The 19469-nt window shown below is 40.8% G+C and overlaps 2 protein-coding genes across 2 annotated transcripts in view; both read left to right on the forward strand.

Annotated features, from left to right (window-relative positions):
* LOC310936054 (transmembrane protein 222-like) overlaps positions 1-3522 on the forward strand; it is a gene marked incomplete at its 5' end in the record, with an annotated part of 4185 nt that extends 663 nt beyond the window's left edge. Inside the window, 5 exon segments of the mRNA XM_083900080.1 lie at positions 259-343; positions 616-647; positions 751-847; positions 943-1073; positions 2313-3522. Coding sequence (XP_083756206.1) covers positions 259-343; positions 616-647; positions 751-847; positions 943-1073; positions 2313-2400 — 433 coding nt within the window. The 3' untranslated portion in view covers positions 2401-3522.
* tpbg1b (trophoblast glycoprotein 1b) lies at positions 2480-15122 on the forward strand (the record flags this gene model as incomplete). The annotated part of the gene is made up of 3 exons (XM_083899618.1): positions 2480-2571; positions 11726-12232; positions 14264-15122. 3 exons carry the CDS (start codon positions 2480-2482, stop codon positions 15120-15122), a joined length of 1458 nt encoding a protein of 485 aa, XP_083755744.1.
* Positions 15123-19469: the final 4347 nt, after the last annotated feature.

Here is a 19469-nt window from a genome sequence, read left to right on the forward strand (position 1 = left end):
CATGACAATGAACCAAGTTTCCAATCGACAAGTTTCTACTCTCATTATTTTTCCATTGATACAGTGCTGCCAATTATATAAATAATTCAACAACTGTAGATATTATGACATGATGACGCTTCAGAGGTTATTATCGTTAATGAAATAATGAAAACTAAAATGAAAAAAAACCTTTGTGCAAACTGAATTAATAATAAAAACTAGAGTTTATAAGTGTGTCTGTTTACATATAGCCATGTTTTTGTGCTTTTCATTCAGATGGTTGATTCCATTCATTGGTCACATGGGAATCTGCACGTCAACCGGAGTCATCAGAGACTTTGCCGGGCCTTACTTTGTCTCAGTAAGTCTCAGTATTGTACCAGAGTAAGCATCATGTCATGTTTAATTCATGATCACAAACGACGCTGGTGGTTGATGAAGCCAAAGCCGGATAAGAAGCTAATTTGCTCATCTCTTAATGCATCTAAAAGTGCGTCAGTGAGCACGTGATCGGTTTACCGCGGAGTTGAGACCTAATGGTGATAGTGTCAGTCTGCACTAAGTGGAAAGTTGTGTCGTGCGAAACGTAAATGGAGCGCGGCCCAAATCAAAGAGGCATTTTTCTCGTTGCAGGAAGACAACATGGCGTTTGGGAGACCGACAAAGTAAGTTGGAGAAACTCTCGCCCACCCAGCCTTGCTTTCACACCTGCCGCACAACAACAACAACAACAACAACAACAACAGTGTGTTTCCTCTCTGACTGCAGATACTGGATCCTTGACGTCGGCAAAGTCTACGCGAGCGGCTCCAACGCCTGGGACACGGCGGTGCACGATGCGTCGGAGGAGTATAAACACAGGATGGTGAGAATGGATGGGTTTTTATCTGTATTTAGTGAAAAAAAAAGAACAGGCCTAATCTTCTAATCTTCTTCTTCTTCTTCTCGTTTGCTCCACAGCACAACCTCTGCTGCGACAACTGCCACTCGCACGTCGCCATGGCTCTGAATCTGATGAGGTACGAGAACAGTACGTCGTGGAACATGGTCAATCTCTGCCTCCTCGCGCTGATCCACGGGAAGCATGTGAGGTGAGAAGAGATGTGCTCTCGTTGATCCTGAAAGTCCTGCTGTTGTTGTTGTTGTTGTTGTTGCAGCTGAATAACATTGAAACAGTGGCCGTTTTTCACTTTTCTGTGTCACGGAACGCAGTTTTAAGATAATTTTTAGGCGAGAAATTGGCCATTTAGAGTCTAAACATGTGGTTTGTGTATTAAGATGTGACGCATTTATAGTTTGGCAGCGACGTTGTCGGCGGTGATCAGCTCCGCCACTGTGGACGCTCGGTTGCGCACTGTGAGCCGGCACAGAGCAGCGTTAGCTCGGCCTGTCCTGAGGACCAATCGCAGCCCTTGCCGTCTCCGTTGTCCCTTGACGGAGTGACGGACACTTAAAAAATATATGAGCTGAAACAATCGATTACTAAATTAATCGGCAACTATTTTGATCATCGGTTTGAAGCTTTTTTCACGATTAAAACAAGATTTCTGATCGTTTTAGCTTCTTAAATGTGAATATTTTCTTGGTTTCTTTGCTCAACGTAAACAAAGAAATCATTAAAACTGAATCTTTTTGGTTTGTGAACAAAACAAGACATTCAAGAACATCGTCATTTCCAGCTTTGACAAACACTGATCAATGTTTTTTAACATTTCATGAACCAAACGATTCATCGATTGATCGAGAACACGATCGACAGATTATTCGATCACGAAAATAATCGTTAGTTGCAGCTCTAGTTTGAAGCTTTTTTCACGATTTAAAACCAGATTTCTGATTGTTTTAGCTTCTTAAATGTGAATATTTTCTTGGTTTCTTTGCTCCACGTAAACAAAGAAATCATTAAAACTGAATCATTTTAGGTTTGTGGACAAAAACAAAGACGTCATTTCCAGGTTCGACGAACACTGATCAACGTTTTTTTTTTAAACATTTTCTGACATTTTATGGACCAACCGATTCATCGATTAATCGAGAAAATAATCGACGGGTTAATCGATTACAAAAAATAATCGTTAGTTGCAGCTCTACAAAAATATTCTGTGCAGTCGTAGACGACGCAGAGGCTCTCCGACAGGCGACGTAGAGGGGTCTCCGTAAGCTCCGTAGAGCACAAATTGGGCTTAACTGGTGGTAGTTTGTTTTTAAACGACAGACAAAAGATTCTGCACAACTTTCAACAACCTGTCTCTGTATTCTTTTGTGTTTTTGAGTATCAACAAGTGTCTAATCTTCCTCACCTTCACTCCTCCTCCTCCTCTTCCATGCAGCTGCGTCGGCTTCCTGAAAACCTGGCTGCCTTTCCTGATGCTGTTGGGCGTCATCCTCACAGTGATCCTGGCCATCAACCTCCGGTGACCTGTGACACACGGTCAAAGACACTGAGACCTCGGGGGGGGGGGGTTTGACCTTTTTAAACAACAACAACAACAACAACATGAAAGAGGAGAAGGGAGTTGAAGACGACCCACCTTCTCGAGGTGTTTCTGCAGACTCGTGCTCGCTCGCGGTGGCGGTGGAACGGCCCTGGTGATGGAGAGTGATTTTTGTATTCGGTGATTTTGGAACAAAGAGACACACAAACGACGCTCGATAACGGATTATTGTGGACGGCGTAGAAAAGAGCAGCGCTGCTGTATTCCCACTTGAACACACACTGTACGTCGATGAATCCTCTCCGGGGGGGAAAAACACATCCATGCCTTGCTTTCAGATGACTTTTGATGATCTTTACTTTATAAAGGATGATATTGAGTGCTTCCACAATGCCACTTTTATACAAACACTGGTAAAGATGCCTTTTTTTAGGGAACGGACTGCAGTTCACGCTCGATCTAATGTAGCTCTGCGACCTAAATGTGCCACAGCGGAGTCTGAAGAGGAACCGTTTTCTTGTTAAACACGCATTTCACATATCATCGCTCTACTTACGCGACCACGTTTTCATACATGCAACTACAGGTCGTCACGATCGTGATTGTAGCCTCGACCTCACCGAATGTGGGAAAATTATGGAGCTGAAACTGTTAATCGATTATTATTCGATGATTAAATTAATATTTTTTTAAAAATCATAAATGATTTGAAGCTTTTTTTCGTGATTAAAACCAGATTTCTGATCTTTTCGGCTTCTTAAATGTGAATGTTTTCTCCGTTTCTTTGCTCCACGTAACAAAGAAATCGTTAAAACTGAATCGTTGTGGTTTGTGGACAAAAACGAGACGTTTGAGAACATCGTCATTTCCAGGTTTGACAAACGCTGATCAACGTTTTTTTAACATTTTCTGAACCAAACGATTCATTGTGAGAATAATCGTTAGTTGCAGCTCTAGAAAATTCCCACTTTTCCTCTTTGGTTTTTGTAAAAACATAGATGCCAAATGTGTGAAGAGAACGGTGGAGTCAAACTGTTTCCCTCTGAACATGAAGCTTGTTATTTTACACTGACTGGTGTCATCGTTTTGTTTCTCACCACTGACTTTGTGCCTAAAAATGAAATCTCTCCTCACAAAGATCGCCTCATAGTGTGTTTTTCACCTTTTTTTTTCTTTTTCTTTTCAGAAGTAAATCCCTCATTTGGACAGAAAAAAATAAATTATGAGACAAGAAGTAAAAATTATGAGATTAAAGTCAAAATTATGAGGAAAAGGTCATAGTTATGAGATAAAATGTAACAATTATGTGATTAAAGTCAAAAGTATGAGGAAAAAGTCATAATTATGTGATAAAATGTAAAAATTATGAGGTTAAAAAAGAAATTATGACGAAAAAGTCGAAATTATGAGATTAAAAAAATCATAATTATGAGATTAAAAAGTCGAAATTATGAGATCGAAGTCGAAAATATGAGAAAATGGGTAATTTTGAGATTTAAATGTTAAAAAGTATGAGGAAAAAGTCTTAGTTATGATATAAGAAGTAAAAATTTTGAGATAAAAAGTTGGAAATTATGAGATTTAAGTCGAAATTACGAGGAAAAAGGTCATAATTGTGAGATAGAAAGTCATAATTATGACATAAAATGTAAAAATTATGAGGAAAAAGTCGCAAGTATGAGATAAAACGCCGAAATTTTGAGATCAAAGTCGAAATTATGAGAAACTTCATTATTATGAGATTAAAATGTCGAAATTATGAGATAAAAAGTCGTAATGAGATAAAAAGTATAGAAGAGGTGCTGCTGCTTGTTATTTAACGCTGACTGGTGTCATCTTTTTGTCGAGTTTGTGCCTAAAAACGACGTCTCTCCTCTCACAGTTCGCCTCATCGAGTGTTTTTCACTTTCAGAAAAAAGTTAATTCCACGTCGTGGTTGGCACAGAAACTCTGTTGCCATGGCTTTTTTCCTTTTTCTCTTCTTTTTGCAGATTTAAATCCCTCATTGTTTGCAATCAAACAGAAAAATGTGTTGAGCCCCGTCATTGTCCAACGGTGCTGCCAGAAGCAGCAGGTAGCAGCAGCAGCAGCAGCAGCAGCAGCAGCAGCCAGGATCAGGATCAGGATCCTCAGGTTCTTCACGCTCACTGACCCCTGAATACACACACACACACACACACACACACACTTTCTGCCGCTAGCGTCCCTCCCGCTGCTTCCCCCACCTCTGGAAAGTCATTGTTTATCGAAGTCGCTGTGCAATAATCCGAGTGTAGAAAAGTGTGAGCCTCTTGGATTAAAAACCAGGGTCTATATAATAACGGTTATGTATAGGGCTAAAGCTAAGGCTAAGGCTAAGCTAAAGCTAAAGCTAAGGCTAAAGCAGTCACCCATGTGGCCTGTAAATATTTAAACACACACATTTATAACGTTCACCGGTTGCTCTTTGTATACGTTTGCGTACGCTCGATCGCTCACGATACGCGTTTGAATAATTTACGTTAATGTTCGCTTTATATCATCATCATCATCATCATCATCTCTTTGGAGTCATGCACACGACCGGAGCGAGAGCATGTTCTGGGAACCTTTAGAGAACGCTCTCCAAAGGTTGTATGAAGGTTGCGACAGAGTAACGCTCTGGGAACCAAAAGTGCAACCAAAAACTAACGTCAGGGGTACATTCTGGGAGCCTTCAGAGAGCCTTTCACTGAAGGTTGTGACAAAAGTGGTTACGGGAACCTTTAGAGAACGTTCTCCAAAGGTTGTATGAAGGTTGCGACAGAGTAATGTTCTGGCAACTAAAAGTGCAACCAAAAACTAACGTCAGGGGAACATTCTGGGAGCTTTCAGACAGCCTTTTCGGTGAAGGTTGTGACAAAAGTGTTTACGGGAACCTTTAGAGAACGTTCTTCAAAGGTTTTATGAAGGTTGTGACAGAGTAACGCTCTGGGAACCAAATGTGCAACAAAAAACTAACGTTCTTGGAACCTTTAGAGAACGTTCTCCAAAGGTTGTATGAAGGTTGCGACAGAGTTACATTCTGGGAACTAAAAGTGTAACCAAAAACTAACGTCAGGGGAACATTCTGGGAGCTTTCAGAGAGCCTTTCGGTGAAAGTTGTGACAAAAGTGTTTACGGGAACCTTTAGAGAACGTTCTCCAAAGGTTGTATGAAGGTTGCGACAGAGTAGCATTCTGGGAACCAAATGTGCAACCAAAAACTAACGTTCTGGGAACCAAAAGAGAAAGTTCTCCAAAGGTTGTATGAAGGTTGTGACAGAGTAAAACTAACATTCTGAGAACCAAAAGAGAACGTTCTCTAAAGGTGACAGAATTGGTTATGGGAACCTTTAGAGAACGTTCTCAAAAGGTTGTATGAAGGTTGTGACAGAGTAGCATTCTGGGAACCAAATGTGCAACCAAAAGCTAACGTTCTGGGAACCGAAAGAGAACCTTCTCTAAAGGTTGTGACAAAAGTGGTTATGGGAACGTTCTGGAAACCTTACGAGAACATTATCTAAAGGTTGTATGAAGGTTGTGACAGTAACGTTCTAGGAACCAAATGTGCAACCAAAAACTAACATTCTGGGAACCAAATGAGAACGTTTTCTAAAGGTTGTATGAAGGTTGTGACAGAGTGTCGTTCTGGGAACCAAATGTGACACCAAAAACTAACGTTCTTGCAACCAAAAGAGAACGTTCTCTAATGTTTGTGACAAAAGTGGTTATGGGAACGTTCTGGGAACCTTCAGAGAACGTTCTCCAAAGGTTGTGGCAGAGTAACGTTCTGGGAACCAAATGTGCAACCAAAAACTAACGTTCTGAGAACCGAAAGAGAACCTTCTTTATGGGTTGTGACAACAGTGGTTATGGGAACTTTCTTGGAACCTTTAGAGAACATTCTTTAAAGGTTGTATGAAGGTTGTGACAGAGCAGCATTCTGGGAACCAAATGTGCAACCAAAAACTAACGTTAGGGGAACCAAAATAAGTTACAGCGTGATTTATATTTATGTTCCGTTTTATATCATCATCATCATCATCATCATCATCATCTCTTTGGAATAATGCACACGAAGCGGAGCGAGAGCATGGGATCGTCTGCCAGCGAACGCCGAGTGATTGATTTCTATATTTATCATCGTCGCTCTTTGTTTTCTTCTGTTTTAGAGCGGGTAAAGTGAAACCCGTGAGAGGATTAATAATAAATTAGAGTGTAACAGAGCGCTGGATGTTAACACTAATGCAGTGTAATAGCCTCTATACGTGTGTGTGTGTGTGTGTGTGTGTGTGTGTGTGTGTGTGTACTTGTACTTGCAGCATACTGAGGACCAGTGAGGGTTTTTAACCAACAAAGTGAGGTCATTTTTACAGAGTGAGGACATTTTGGCCGATCCTCACTTTGTTTTCATTCAAATCACTTCCTTAGGTTGCTATAACATGCTATACTCAATTTGTAAAAAAAAAAAAAATTCTAATTTTTGTCAAATTTTGGGTCAATTTTTTTTTTGTCAAATTTTGGACCAAATTTTTTTGTTGTCAAATTTTGGAACACATTTTTTTTTCAACTTTTGGATGACATAGTATAGTATGACGTTTTTGTCAAATTTTGGACGACGTTTTTTTTTTGTCAGATTTTTTCAAATTTTGGACCAAAAATTGGGGTCAAATTTTGGACCAAAAATTGGGGTCAAATTTTTTTTGTCAAATTTTGGACCAAATTTTTTTTTCAACTTTTGGATGACATAGTATAGTATGACGTTTTTGTCAAATTTTGGACGACGTTTTTTTTTTGTCAGATTTTTTCAAATTTTGGACCAAAAATTGGGGTCAAAGATTTTTTTCAAATTTTGGATGACAGTATAGTATGACATTTTTGTCAAAATTTGGACCAAAAAAAAAAAAAAAAAGTTTTCCAGCCCTTTTTGCTCTGGGGCTCCACCTGCAGACATTTTATTGTACTGCAACCAGTAGTTCTTTATAGATGTCATTCATGAAGTAGATGTAATTGTGGTGATTTATAAAGTGGAAATGCTGGTCCTCAGTATGCAGCAAGTACAAGAATGTGTGTGTGTGTGTGTGTGTGTGTTTTTTTCTTAAAAACATTCAAATAAAAACAGAGAACAAAAATAGAATCTGGCCTTGATTTGAAAAGAGGAAATGATCTCATTGTCATGTGTGACTTAAACATGTATAATATACATACATATATTATTTTAAAGCAGACTGGTGTTGCCGTTGCTTAAATCTGCTCATTATATCGTATAAATTACACATTTCTTCGATAAAATACCTGCACAAACAAACCACACAGAGCTCAGATAAGTGATAAAAAAAAATCCCTTTGAGTCTAAATAATTGAGCTCGATGTCAGAGAACGGCGAGGACAAGCTGTGTCATTGTTCTTCAGTCAAACGGCTCATTCATGACAACAGCAGTGAATGAATGAATGAATGAATGAATGAATGAATGAGCCTTTGAGATCAGCTGATGACGCTCAGCATCGTCTGAGGCCGTCGTCGTCTCATCTGTTGTTTTAGCGACGTGGAAATGATCGTCGTTTATGTCTTTAGTGGAACACGGCCAGGAAATTACAGGAGTTACACACAGAGGAACCTACAGAGAACCTTCTATAAAAGGTTGGACTATAGTAGTAGTGTAGTGTAAGACAGCCTAGGGGGGAAACCTTCAGGGAACGTTGCCACAAACCAAAAGAGAACGTTCTTGGAACCAATAATTGTTAGCTCGGATATTTCATACGCATCACGAATGTGTCTTTTTGAAACTGGAACGCTCCGGGAACCTTTAGAGAACGTTCTCTATACAGGTCGCGTTAGCGTAATGTTCTAGGAAGTAGACGTGCAACCAAAAACTAACGTCAAGGGAACGTTCTGGGGACCTTTAGAGAACGTTCTCTATACAGGTCGCGTTAGCGTAATGTTCTGGGAACCAAATGTGCAACCAAAAACTAACGTCAGGGGAACGTTCTGGGAACCTTCAGCGAATGTTTTCTAAAGGTTGTTACAGAGTTACGTTCTGGGAACAAAATGTCCAACCAAAAACTAACATCAGGGGAACCTTCAGAGAGCCTTTCACTAAAGTTTGTGACAAAAGTGGTTTCGGGAACCTTTAGAGAACGTTATTTAAAGGTTGTATGAAGGTTGTGACAAAGTAACATTCTGGGAACTAAATGTGCAACCAAAAACTAACGTTCTGGGAACCTTTAGAGAATGTTTTCTAAAGGTTGCGACAGCTTTCAGAGAGCCTTTCTCTAAAGGTTGTGATAGCATCATTTTCTAGGAACTAAACGTGCAACCAAAAGCTAACATTCTATAACTTTCCATATCATCTGCAGGAGAACCTAGGGGGGGGGGAACCTTCATGGAACGTTCACGCAACCAAAAGGTAACGTTCTGGGATCCAAAAATTCCACTTGAACAATAACAATAATGATCCTGGCTCTCTTTAAACTGCAGTGGAACACTTGTTACAGCCTGTTAATATATCATGAAACCTAACTGACTCCAGTCAGCAGCCGATGAGTGACAGAGCTGATCTGCTGTTTCACCAGCTCTTATTCACTGGTCTTAGATCTGTTCTGTATCTAAGAGCCAGGTCCTGGAATGTGGACACATGTGGTGTCGCAGTGATTCAGAGCGCCGACAAAACACAGTCAGGAAGCTTTCATCACGACCACCGTCTGCGTGTAGAGGCCACTTTACAGCACTTTACAGCACTTTACAGCTCTTTACAGCAGCGAGCTGCTCCTTCAGCCTCACAGGGAAACTCTGAGAATCCTCTGAGCGTCTTTATGACGTTATAATATCAATAAAGAGGTTTATTATTGGAGAACTTTTCCCTGTTTCCTCCCTAATTGGACTTTGCTGAAGTGAACTGTGTTTCATCAGGAAGGACGGTGTCAGAGTTCTGAGCCATGAAACCCTGACTCCTCCTCCTCCTCGTCCTCCTCCTCCTCCTCCTCCTCCTCCTCGTCTATAAATATATTCTCTAAAGTGATTCCTGTAATGATCGCTATAATCTGTCAGAATAAACATCTAGAAAAGGAAGCAAGGCCGTCCCAGCTTTGATACTCTGTGGTCATTATTCAGGGATCAGGGATCAAAGCCTCTGCAGTCTGAGACCCTGTCCTGACCCCCCCCCACACACACACACACACACACACACACACACACACATTCTTGCACTTGCTGCATGCCGAGGACCACCCGGCAAAGTGAGGACCAGCATTTCCACTTCATAAATCAACACAATTACAAATATCTACTCCTTGAATGACATCTAGAAAGAACAACTGGGTGCAGCGGTACCATAACATGTCTGCAGGTGGAGCCCCAGAGCAAAAAGAGTGGCTGGGAAACAGGTTTTTTTTGTACCAAATTGAGGAGCTGTGTTAAAAAGTATAAAGAGTATAGCATGTTTACAACCTAAGGAAGTGATTTCAATGAAAACAAAGTGAGGACCGGCCACAATGTCCTCACTTGGTAAAAATGACCTCACTCTGTTGGTTAAAAACCCCTCACTGGTCCTCAGTATGCCGCAAGTACAAGAACACACACACACACACACCCTTAATACACACAATGACCACCTGGGGAGGTGAGAATGACCGAGGACACGAGAATCACCAAACACTGAGGCGTGAAATACTTTGCGTCTCACTTTAAACAATACACAAAAACTCCCTCAGCATTTTATATTTTACTATTATTATTAATTATTATAATAATGATAATAATAATGATAATAACATCGTGATAACATTCACAGAGAACTATACTGGATGCTATATGACGTTATTTGAAGGTTGAAACCCGACATTATGTCACATGTACCCAAAAGGCCAAAGATCACATAATTTGATTTTAAAAAATGTATAATTTTACATCGCCAACATTCATTTTTTAAATGAACTTTATATTTGTTTGTTTTTAAAGAGTGAAATCAGGGGCAAAAACCTCGTAAAATCACATTTGCGTCGCAACTTCTCGACGAAAAAGCGGCCATTTTGTAGAAACTTCTACGTTAGGCTCGTTAAAAACGAGAAAAATATTAAATATTGGACAAAGGAAAGGATGATGAAGATGGAGGAAGACCAACACAAGAGGACAAGGTGATCTGTTGTGGCGAATCGTAAAGAGAGAAGCCAAAAGACCAAGATTGGTATTTTCCACGACACAGTCCCGGCACGACTCGCCTCGACACGGCACATTTATTTATTGATTTGCTTTTCCATTAGTGATCGTACCTGGTGATGTTTAGAGGTCAAAAAGACTCCCTGAAAATGTCTTCATCTCCAACATTAAGCAAAGAAAATCTCAATATTTAATAATTAAACGATTCTGTGAACAAATCTTTTGAATCAAAGTGATTCTAATGATTCAGTTTCAGCACCGGAAACAACTGATTTACTCAGTCACTCCTTTGTGTGTTTGTGTTTGTGTCGCGGAGAAAACCACGTCACGCCTGTTTCTGTATCGTCACGGAAAACCAACCAACCCGTGCCGAGTCGTGCCGAGCCAGGACCATGTCGTGGAAAAGCGGCGCAAGTCTTTTTTAACTGATTAACAATTAAGCGTTGTTTGTTTTTTGTTGTTTTTTCAAGTATGTTTTTGGGGAGTAAGGAAACGGGGAGGCAGACGCGGGATCCGAACCTGGGGCAGCGTTGTTTGGTTTGATTTGTGTCGGACGCCGCGCTCGTGACTCCTTCCAGTCCGAAAAACACGTGCCGAGTTGTGCCGTGCCGAGACTGTGTCATGGAAAAGCGCCATATACAAGGCTTGTAACTGTAACTTTAAATATGAAGGGGTGCCTCTTTATTTTTCTTTTTTACTGGAGCTCCTGTTCCCTGAAATCCTGTGCGCGCCACTGGCTCTTTACGCACAAAAAACCTCCTCCTCTCTCCGGACTGTGTCACTTTTCGGGGCTGGAAGATGTGGTGGATCTGGTCCTGCGGGACAACAGAGGGACAGGGCCGGGGGGACAGAGGGCCGGGGGGCCGCGGGGCCGGGGGGGTGTGAAGCAGGCAGGAGAGAAGCCCCTCCCTCCCTCCCTCCCTCCCCGCGGATCACTGCGCTGCTCCGCGCTCCTTTTAACTTCATTGTTGAACAAGTAGCGACGCCCGCTTTGTCAGGATCAAGCAGCAGCAGCAGCAGGAGTAAACCCCCCCCCCCCCCCCTCTTCCTCCTCCTCCTCCTCCTCCTCCTCCTCCTCCTGTTCTCATGGAAATCAGATCCAGCTTCCCGGCCACACTTCTTCTTCTTCTTCTTCCTCTTCTTCTTCTCTGAAGCGCATTCCCAGCCGGGACAGCAGAGGATGAAGATGACCGTGGACATGATGATGATGATGATGATGATGATGATGATGATGTCCTGGAGGAGCTGATCGTTCCTCTCCTCAGATCCATTTCCCGGTGTTTTCCTCGCTGCTGCTCGTGGACTCTCACTTTTTCCTCCAACATGCTGGATCGTCTGTGGCGGCGCGCTCTTCTCCTCCTCGCGCTCCTCTGCTGCTCCGGCGTCCGCGCGTCCTCCTCCTCCTCTTCCTCTTCTTCTTCTTCTTCTTCTTCCTCCTCTTCTTCCTCCTCCTCGTCGTCGTCTTCGTGTCCCGCGCGCTGCGAGTGCTCCGAGGCGGCGCACACCGTGAAGTGCGTCTCCAAAGACCTGCGGACCATCCCGACCGGGATCCCCGGTTACACCCGGAATCTGTTCATCACCGGGAACCAGATCCGCAGCATCGGCCCGGAGAGTTTCCGAGACCTGGAGAACGTGACCAACTTATCCCTGAGCAACAACCGGTAAGATTAACTCATCACCCAGGTTACGGCTTTGAAAAGTCTGGATTTAATTATGTTACTGTACGGCTAGGGTTTAAAGAGACTTTAACCTCTGAGAATATTCTGAGTTTAAAGTCAGAATTGTGACTTTAAAACTCAGAATTCTGAGAATAAACTCAGAGTTTAAAGTCAGAATTCAAGTTTAAAGTTAAAAGTCTGAGTTTTAAAGTCAGAATTGTGAGAATAAATTCATAATTCTGAGTTCAAAGTCAGAATTTTAAAATCAGAATTCAGAGTTTTAAAGTCAGAATTCTGAGATTCAGTTTCAGTTAAAGTCTGAATTGAAGTCTGAGTTGAATTGTAAGTTTTAAAGTCAGAATTCTGTGTTTAAAGTCATAATTGTGAGAATAAAGTCAGAATTATGACTTTAAAAGTCAGAATAGTGTTTCAGTTAAAGTTTGAATTGAAGATTGAGTTGAATTGTAAGTTTTAAAGAATTGTGTGTTGAAAGTCAGAATTCTGAGAATAAAGTCAGAATTCAGAGTTTTAAAGTCAGAATTGTGAGAATAGTCAGAAGGGAATTGAGTTTAAAGTCAGATTAGAGTTAAAATAAAAAATCTGAGTTTTAATTCAGAATTCTGACTTTAAAACTCAGAATTCTGAGAATAAACTCAGAGTTTAAAGTCAGAATTCAAGTTTAAAGTTAAAAGTCTGAGTTTTAAAGTCATAATTGTGAGAATAAATTCATAATTCTGAGTTCAAAGTCAGAATTCAGAATTTTAAAATCAGAATTCAGAGTCTTAAAGTCAGAATTCTGAGATTCAGTTTCAGTTAAAGTCCGAATTGAAGTCTGAGTTGAATTGTAAGTTTTAAAGTCAAAATTGTGTGTTGAAAGTCAGAATTGCGAGAATAAAGTCAAAATTGTGTGTTGAAAGTCAGAATTGTGAGAATAAAGTCAGAATTATGACTTTAAAAGTCAGAATAGTGTTTCAGTTAAAGTCTGAATTGAAGATTGAGTTGAATTGTAAGTTTTAAAGAATTGTGTGTTGAAAGTCAGAATTCTGAGAATAAAGTCAGAATTCAGAGTTTTAAAGTCAGAATTCAGAGTTTTAAAGTCAGAATTCAGAGTTTTAAAGTCAGAATTGTGAGAATAGTCAGAAGGGAATTGAGTTTAAAGTCAGATTAGAGTTAAAATAAAAATTCTGAGTTTTAATTCAGAATTCTGACTTTAAAACTCAGAATTCTGAGAATAAACTCAGAGTTTAAAGTCAGAATTCAAGTTTAAAGTTAAAAGTCTTTTTAAAGTCATAATTGTGAGAATAAATTCATAATTCTGAGTTCAAAGTCAGAATTCAGAATTTTAAAATCAGAATTCAGAGTCTTAAAGTCAGAATTCTGAGATTCAGTTTCAGTTAAAGTCTGAATTGAAGTCTGAGTTGAATTGTAAGTTTTAAAGTCAGAATTCTGTGTTTAAAGTCATAATTCAGAATTTTGAAGTCAGAATTCTGAGTTTTGATGTCAGAATAGTGAGATTCAGTTTCAGTTAAAGTCTGAATTGAAGATTGAGTTGAATTGTAATTTTTGAAGTCAGAATTGTGTGTTGAAAGTCAGAATTGTGAGAATAAAGTCAGAATTCAGAATTTTGAAGTCAGAATTCTGAGTTTTAAAGTCAGAATTCTGAGATTCAGTTAAAGTCTGAATTGAAGTCTGAGGTGAAGTTTGTAAAGTGCTCATTCTTGGATGTCCTCTGGTGTAGGATCTCAGAGGTGGAGTCCCACACCTTTGTCAGAATTCTGAGGTTTAAAGTCAGAATTCTGAGGTTTAAAGTCAGAATTATGAGATTCAGTTTCAGTTAAAGTCTGACTTGAAGTCTGAGGTTTGTAAAGTGCTCATTCTTGTCCTCTGGTGCAGGATCTCAGAGGTGGAGTCCCACACCTTTGTCAGAATTCTGAGGTTCGGTTTCATATAAAGGGCCCATATTATGCTGGGTTAGGGTTAGTCTGAATTGAAGTCTGAGGTTTGTAAAGTGCTCATTGTTGTCCTCTGGTGCAGGATCTCAGAGGTGGAGTCCCACACCTTCGCCGGCCTCCGCAGCCTCCGCTCTCTGGACCTGAGCAACAACCAGCTGGCGGTGATTCACCCCGAGGCCTTCAGCGTCCTCGGCGTCAGGAACGAGTCCCTGCAGGAGCTCAACCTCAGCCGCGCTCTCTACAACCACTCGGCGGTGATGGAACTGGCCACGTCGTTCCGCTGGAGCTCCCTGGCGTCGCTGAAGGTCCTGGACCTCTCTCACAACAACCTCGTCTTCCTGCCGTCGCGCGTCTTCTCCCACCTGAGCAGCCTGCGCCGCCTGCAGCTCTCCAACAACTCGCTGGTCGCCCTCCACAACGCCACCTTCTCCGGCCTGGAGCGCCTGGAGGAGCTGGACCTGACGCTCAACGCCCTGCAGACGGTGCCGGAGGAGGCCCTGCAGGAGCTGGACTCGCTGCCCGCCGCGACGCTCCTCCTCGGGGAGAACCCTTTCACGTGCACGTGCGGCATCGAAGCGTTCGCCGCGTGGCTCAACCGGTCGCAGGGACGCGTCGGCGACGCCGGCGGCCTCGCCTGCTCCTTCCCCGCAAACATGAGGAACACGTCGGTGCTCGCCGTGGGCGCGCTGACACTGGGCTGCCACCAGAGGGACGCGGGGGCGGACCTGGCCCTGCAGACGTCCTACGTCTTCCTGGGCATCGTCCTGGGCTTCATCGGCCTCGTCTTCCTCTTTGTGCTCTATCTGAACCGCAAAGGCATCAAGAAGCGCGTGAACGACCTGCGCGACGCGTGCAGGGAGGTGTGGGAAGGCTATCACTACCGCATCGAGATCGACTCGGACCCGCGAGTGTCGCAGGTCTCTGCGGGCGCCGACGCGTGAGCGGACACCGCCGTTAGCACGCTGTTAGCACGCTGTTAGCACGCTGTTAGCACGGTTTTCATTTATCAACATTTAAATGTGTTAACTACGGAAGAGGATTAGGGCCACACAGGAAACAAAGATTTGAGTTCTGACTTTAAAGCCAGACGTGTGTGTGTGAAGCCAGAATTTTAAGTTGAATTCTCAGTTTTAAGGTCATATTTCTGAATTTAAAGTCAGAATTGTGAGATTAAAGTCAGAATTTTATAAGTCAGAATTCTGAGTTATAAGTCAGAATTCTCTTAGTCAGAATTCTGAGTTTATAGTCAGAATTGTAAGTTGAATTCTCAGTTTTAAAGTCAGAAGTGTAAGATTTGAAGTCAGAATTCTGGGTTTTAAAGCCAGACTTTTCTAAGTTTAAAGTCAGAATTTTATAAGTCAGAATTCTGAGTTTAAAGTCAGAATTTTATAAGTCAGAATTCTGAGTTATGAGTCAGAATTCTCTTAGTCAGAATTCTGAGTTTAAAGTCAGAATATTCAATGTCAGAATTGTAAGTTTTAAAGTCAGAATTGTAAGTTTTAAAGTCAGAATTGTAGGCTTAAAGTCAGAATTGTAAGTTTTAAAGTCAGAATTGTAGGCTTTAAAGTCAGAATTGTAAGTTTTAAAGTCAGAATTGTACGTTTTAAAGTCAGAATTGTAGGCTTAAAGTCAGAATTGTAAGTTTTAAAGTCAGAATTTTAAGTTTTAAAGTCAGAATTGTAGGCTTTAAAGTCAGAATTGTAAGTTTTAAAGTCAGAATTGTACGTTTTAAAGTCAGAATTGTAGGCTTTAAAGTCAGAATTGTAAGTTTTAAAGTCAGAATTGTAAGTTTTAAAGGCAGATTTCTGAGTTTAATCAAGTCAGAACTCAAACTTTGTTTCCTGTGTGGCTCTAATCCTCTTCCGTAGGCTCCAAATGTGTGTAAATATATAAATATAGTAGTGTTTAATGAAAGCATGCACTGAGATGACATTGTAACAGCATGGGGGGGCGGGGCGTTTGTTGCCCCGCCCCCCTGCATGCTCCTCCTCCTCCTCCTCCTCGTGTCCAAGTGCCTGAAGAAGAAAAAAAGTCACCGTGGTTTTTTTTTTTTTACTGATCGATTTATGGATCTGACCTTGACTTGACTTTGCTGACACGGCACAACAGCAACAACAACACAACAACAACAACAACACAATAATCCGGCGTCAGATCCTGACGCGACAAAAACAAACTGAAGTCATTCATTCTTTCATCTTTGAACCTTTTCAAGGCCCCTGGTCGCCCTCAGAGGAGTTAAAGCCTCTGAAGGCAGCGACTAAAAGCTTCTTAAAATCACCACTCTGCTTTTCTGTGGAGGGGGGGAGGGGTGATGGGGGGGGGGAGTGATGGGGGGGGGAGTGATGGGGGGGGGGGAGCACAGACCAGCGGAAATCTCCCATAACCCCCTCATCTCTTTTTTTTCCACCATGAAACATTGCTTTGTTTCAACTCCTTGAGTTTTATTGTCAAAATGATGAGAACCAGCGGAGGCTGCTGAAGCCCCGCCCCCTCCCTGAAGCCCCGCCCCCTCCCCGTCAGACAGCAGCAGCCTCTTTGAAGAACACAAATGTGACTCTGCACGTTTTTCTGTTTAAAGGATGGTATTATTCTCTCTCTCTCTCTCTGTGTGATAAGACACAGATGATTCTGAAACACCAGCAGCATTGTTTCACTCTGACACAGGGAACATGTTTTTAATCTGCTCTCTTTTACAATCTGGGATTGAGCGCACGGACGAAGCTGAAGTTCAGTAAACTCGACTCGACGACAGACAAACGGTATCTCGAAAGCGCGACGTGCTCGTGTTCTCTGGACGAACAGAGTGAAGGTGATGACACTGATGTTTATCAGGCTAATTAGAGCTGTCTATTGTTTTAAAAAAGAGAGGGTAAACAAAAGAGAGGGTGACCTGGGGGAAGTACGGAAGAGGATTAGGGCCATTTGAGTTCTGAGTCAAAACTCTGACTTTGAAGTCAGCATTTTCTAAGTCAGAATTCTCCAAGTCAGAATTCTCTATGTCAGAATTCTCACTTTAAAGTCAGAATTCTTTAAGTCATAATATTCAAAGTCAGAATTCTGAATTTAAATTCAGCATTTTCTAAGTCAGAATTCTGACTTTAAAGTCAGAATTCTTTAAGTCAGAATTCTCTAAGTCAGAATTCTGACTTTAAAGTCAGAATTCTCTATGTCAGAATTCTCACTTTAAAGTCAGAATTCTTTAAGTCATAATATTCAAAGTCAGAATTCTCTAAGTCAGAATTCTGAATTTAAACTCAGCATTTTCTAAGTCAGAATTCTGACTTTAAAGTCAGAATTCTTTAAGTCATAATATTCAAAGTCAGAATTCTCTAAGTCAGTATTCTGAATGTAAAGTCAGAATTTTTTAAGTCAGAATTCTCTAAGACAATATTCTGACTTTAAAGTCAGCATTTTTCTAAGTCAAAGTCAGCATGTTCTAAGTCAGAATTCTGAGTTCAAAGTCAGAATTCTCTAAGTCAGAATTCTGAATTCAAATTCAGCATTTTCTAAGTAAGAATTATGAGTTTAAAGTCAGAAGTTTCTAAGTCAGAATTCTGACTTTAAAGTCAGAATATTCAAAGTCAGAATTCTCTGAGTCAGAATTCTGAGTTTAAAGACAGCATTTTCTAAGTCAGAATTTTCAATGTCCAAATTCTGAGTTTAAAGTCAGAATTTTCAATGTCAGAATTCTGACTTTAAAGTCAGAATTTTCAATGTCAGAATTTTAATTTGAGAGTCATAATTCTGAGTTTAAAGTCAGACTTCTGAGTTTAAAGAGTCATAATTCTGAGTTTAAAGTCAGACTTCTGAGTTTAAAGAGTCATAATTCTGAGTTTAAAGAGTCATAATTCTGAGTTTAAAGAGTCATAATTCTGAGTTTAAAGTCATAATTCTGAGTTTAAAGGGTCATAATTCTGAGTTTAAAGAGTCATAATTCTGAGTTTAAAGTCAGACTTCTGAGTTTAAAGGGTCAGAAGTCAAACATTACAAACACTAATCCTCTTCCGTAGAAAAAGTGAAGCAGCTTCTCGTTGTTTTTTTAAAAAATGCCAAAGTTACATCCTCATCCTAAGATGTTTCCACAAAAGCAAAGTTTGAAACTTCCTGCATGAGCAAAGAAAGAAAGACATAATAAATAAAACTTTTTTTCAAAGTAAGTCTGTGTAATAATCATTGAGTGTGAAATGAATAATAATGGTGATAATGTTTGGACTGAAGTCGAGAAGCTAACGTCTCTGAGTCTGAGTGTGAACCACATTAAGACGATGATTTACTCACTGACGAGAAAACGATTGAGGAAAGAAAAGAAGCCTCAGATACACACACACACACACACACACACACACACACACACACACACACACACACACACACACACACACACACACACACACACACACACACACACACACACACACACACACACACACGCACACGCAGCCATTATGATGCTGCGACATAATAGGATTCAGTCATGATGACAAAGTCGAGCTCTCTGTGAAGCAGCTATTGTTCTAAAATCTCCTCGTTCTTAATATAGAGAGAAAGTTTTCACTCGTCTTTTATATTGGTGTCACAAAAACACACACATGCACACACACACGCACACACACACACACACACACACATCCTCTCTCATTAAAGCCTGGATTAGGGTCTTCAGCTCTGCTTTTTTATGAGAACTGTCTGTTTGAAAAATACATGGTGAGTTCAGGCTCTCAGCAGGAGAGAGAGAGGGAACCCCCCCCACCCACACACACACACACACACACACACACACACACAATCCCTGCAGACGTTCTCCATTACTAACTCTACAGAAGAGAGGCTTGTTAAAAACTGTATGTTAAACATAGTAATAATAATGTGATTGATGGAGTCAGAATTGTAAGTTTTAAAGTCAGAATTCTGAGTTTAAAGTCAGAATTGTAAGTTTGAAGTCAGAATTCTGAGTTTAAAGTCAGAATTGTAAGTTTGAAGTCAGAATTGTAAGTTTTAAGTCAGAATTCTGAGTTTAAAGTCAGAATTGTAAGTTTTAAAGTCAGAATTCTGAGTTTAAAGTCAGAATTGTAAGTTTGAAGTCAGAATTGTAAGTTTTAAGTCAGAATTCTGAGTTTAGTCAGAATTGTAAGTTTGAAGTCTGAATTGTAAGTTTGAAGTCAGAATTCTGAGTTTAGTCAGAATTGTAAGTTTGAAGTCTGAATTGTAAGTTTAAAGTCAGAATTCTGAGTTTAAAGTCAGAATTGTAAGTTTAAAGTCAGAATTCTGAGTTTAGTCAGAATTTT

Source organism: Microchirus variegatus (genome assembly GCF_963457635.1).
Source record: "Microchirus variegatus genome assembly, chromosome: 13".
NCBI lineage: Eukaryota > Metazoa > Chordata > Actinopteri > Pleuronectiformes > Soleidae > Microchirus > Microchirus variegatus.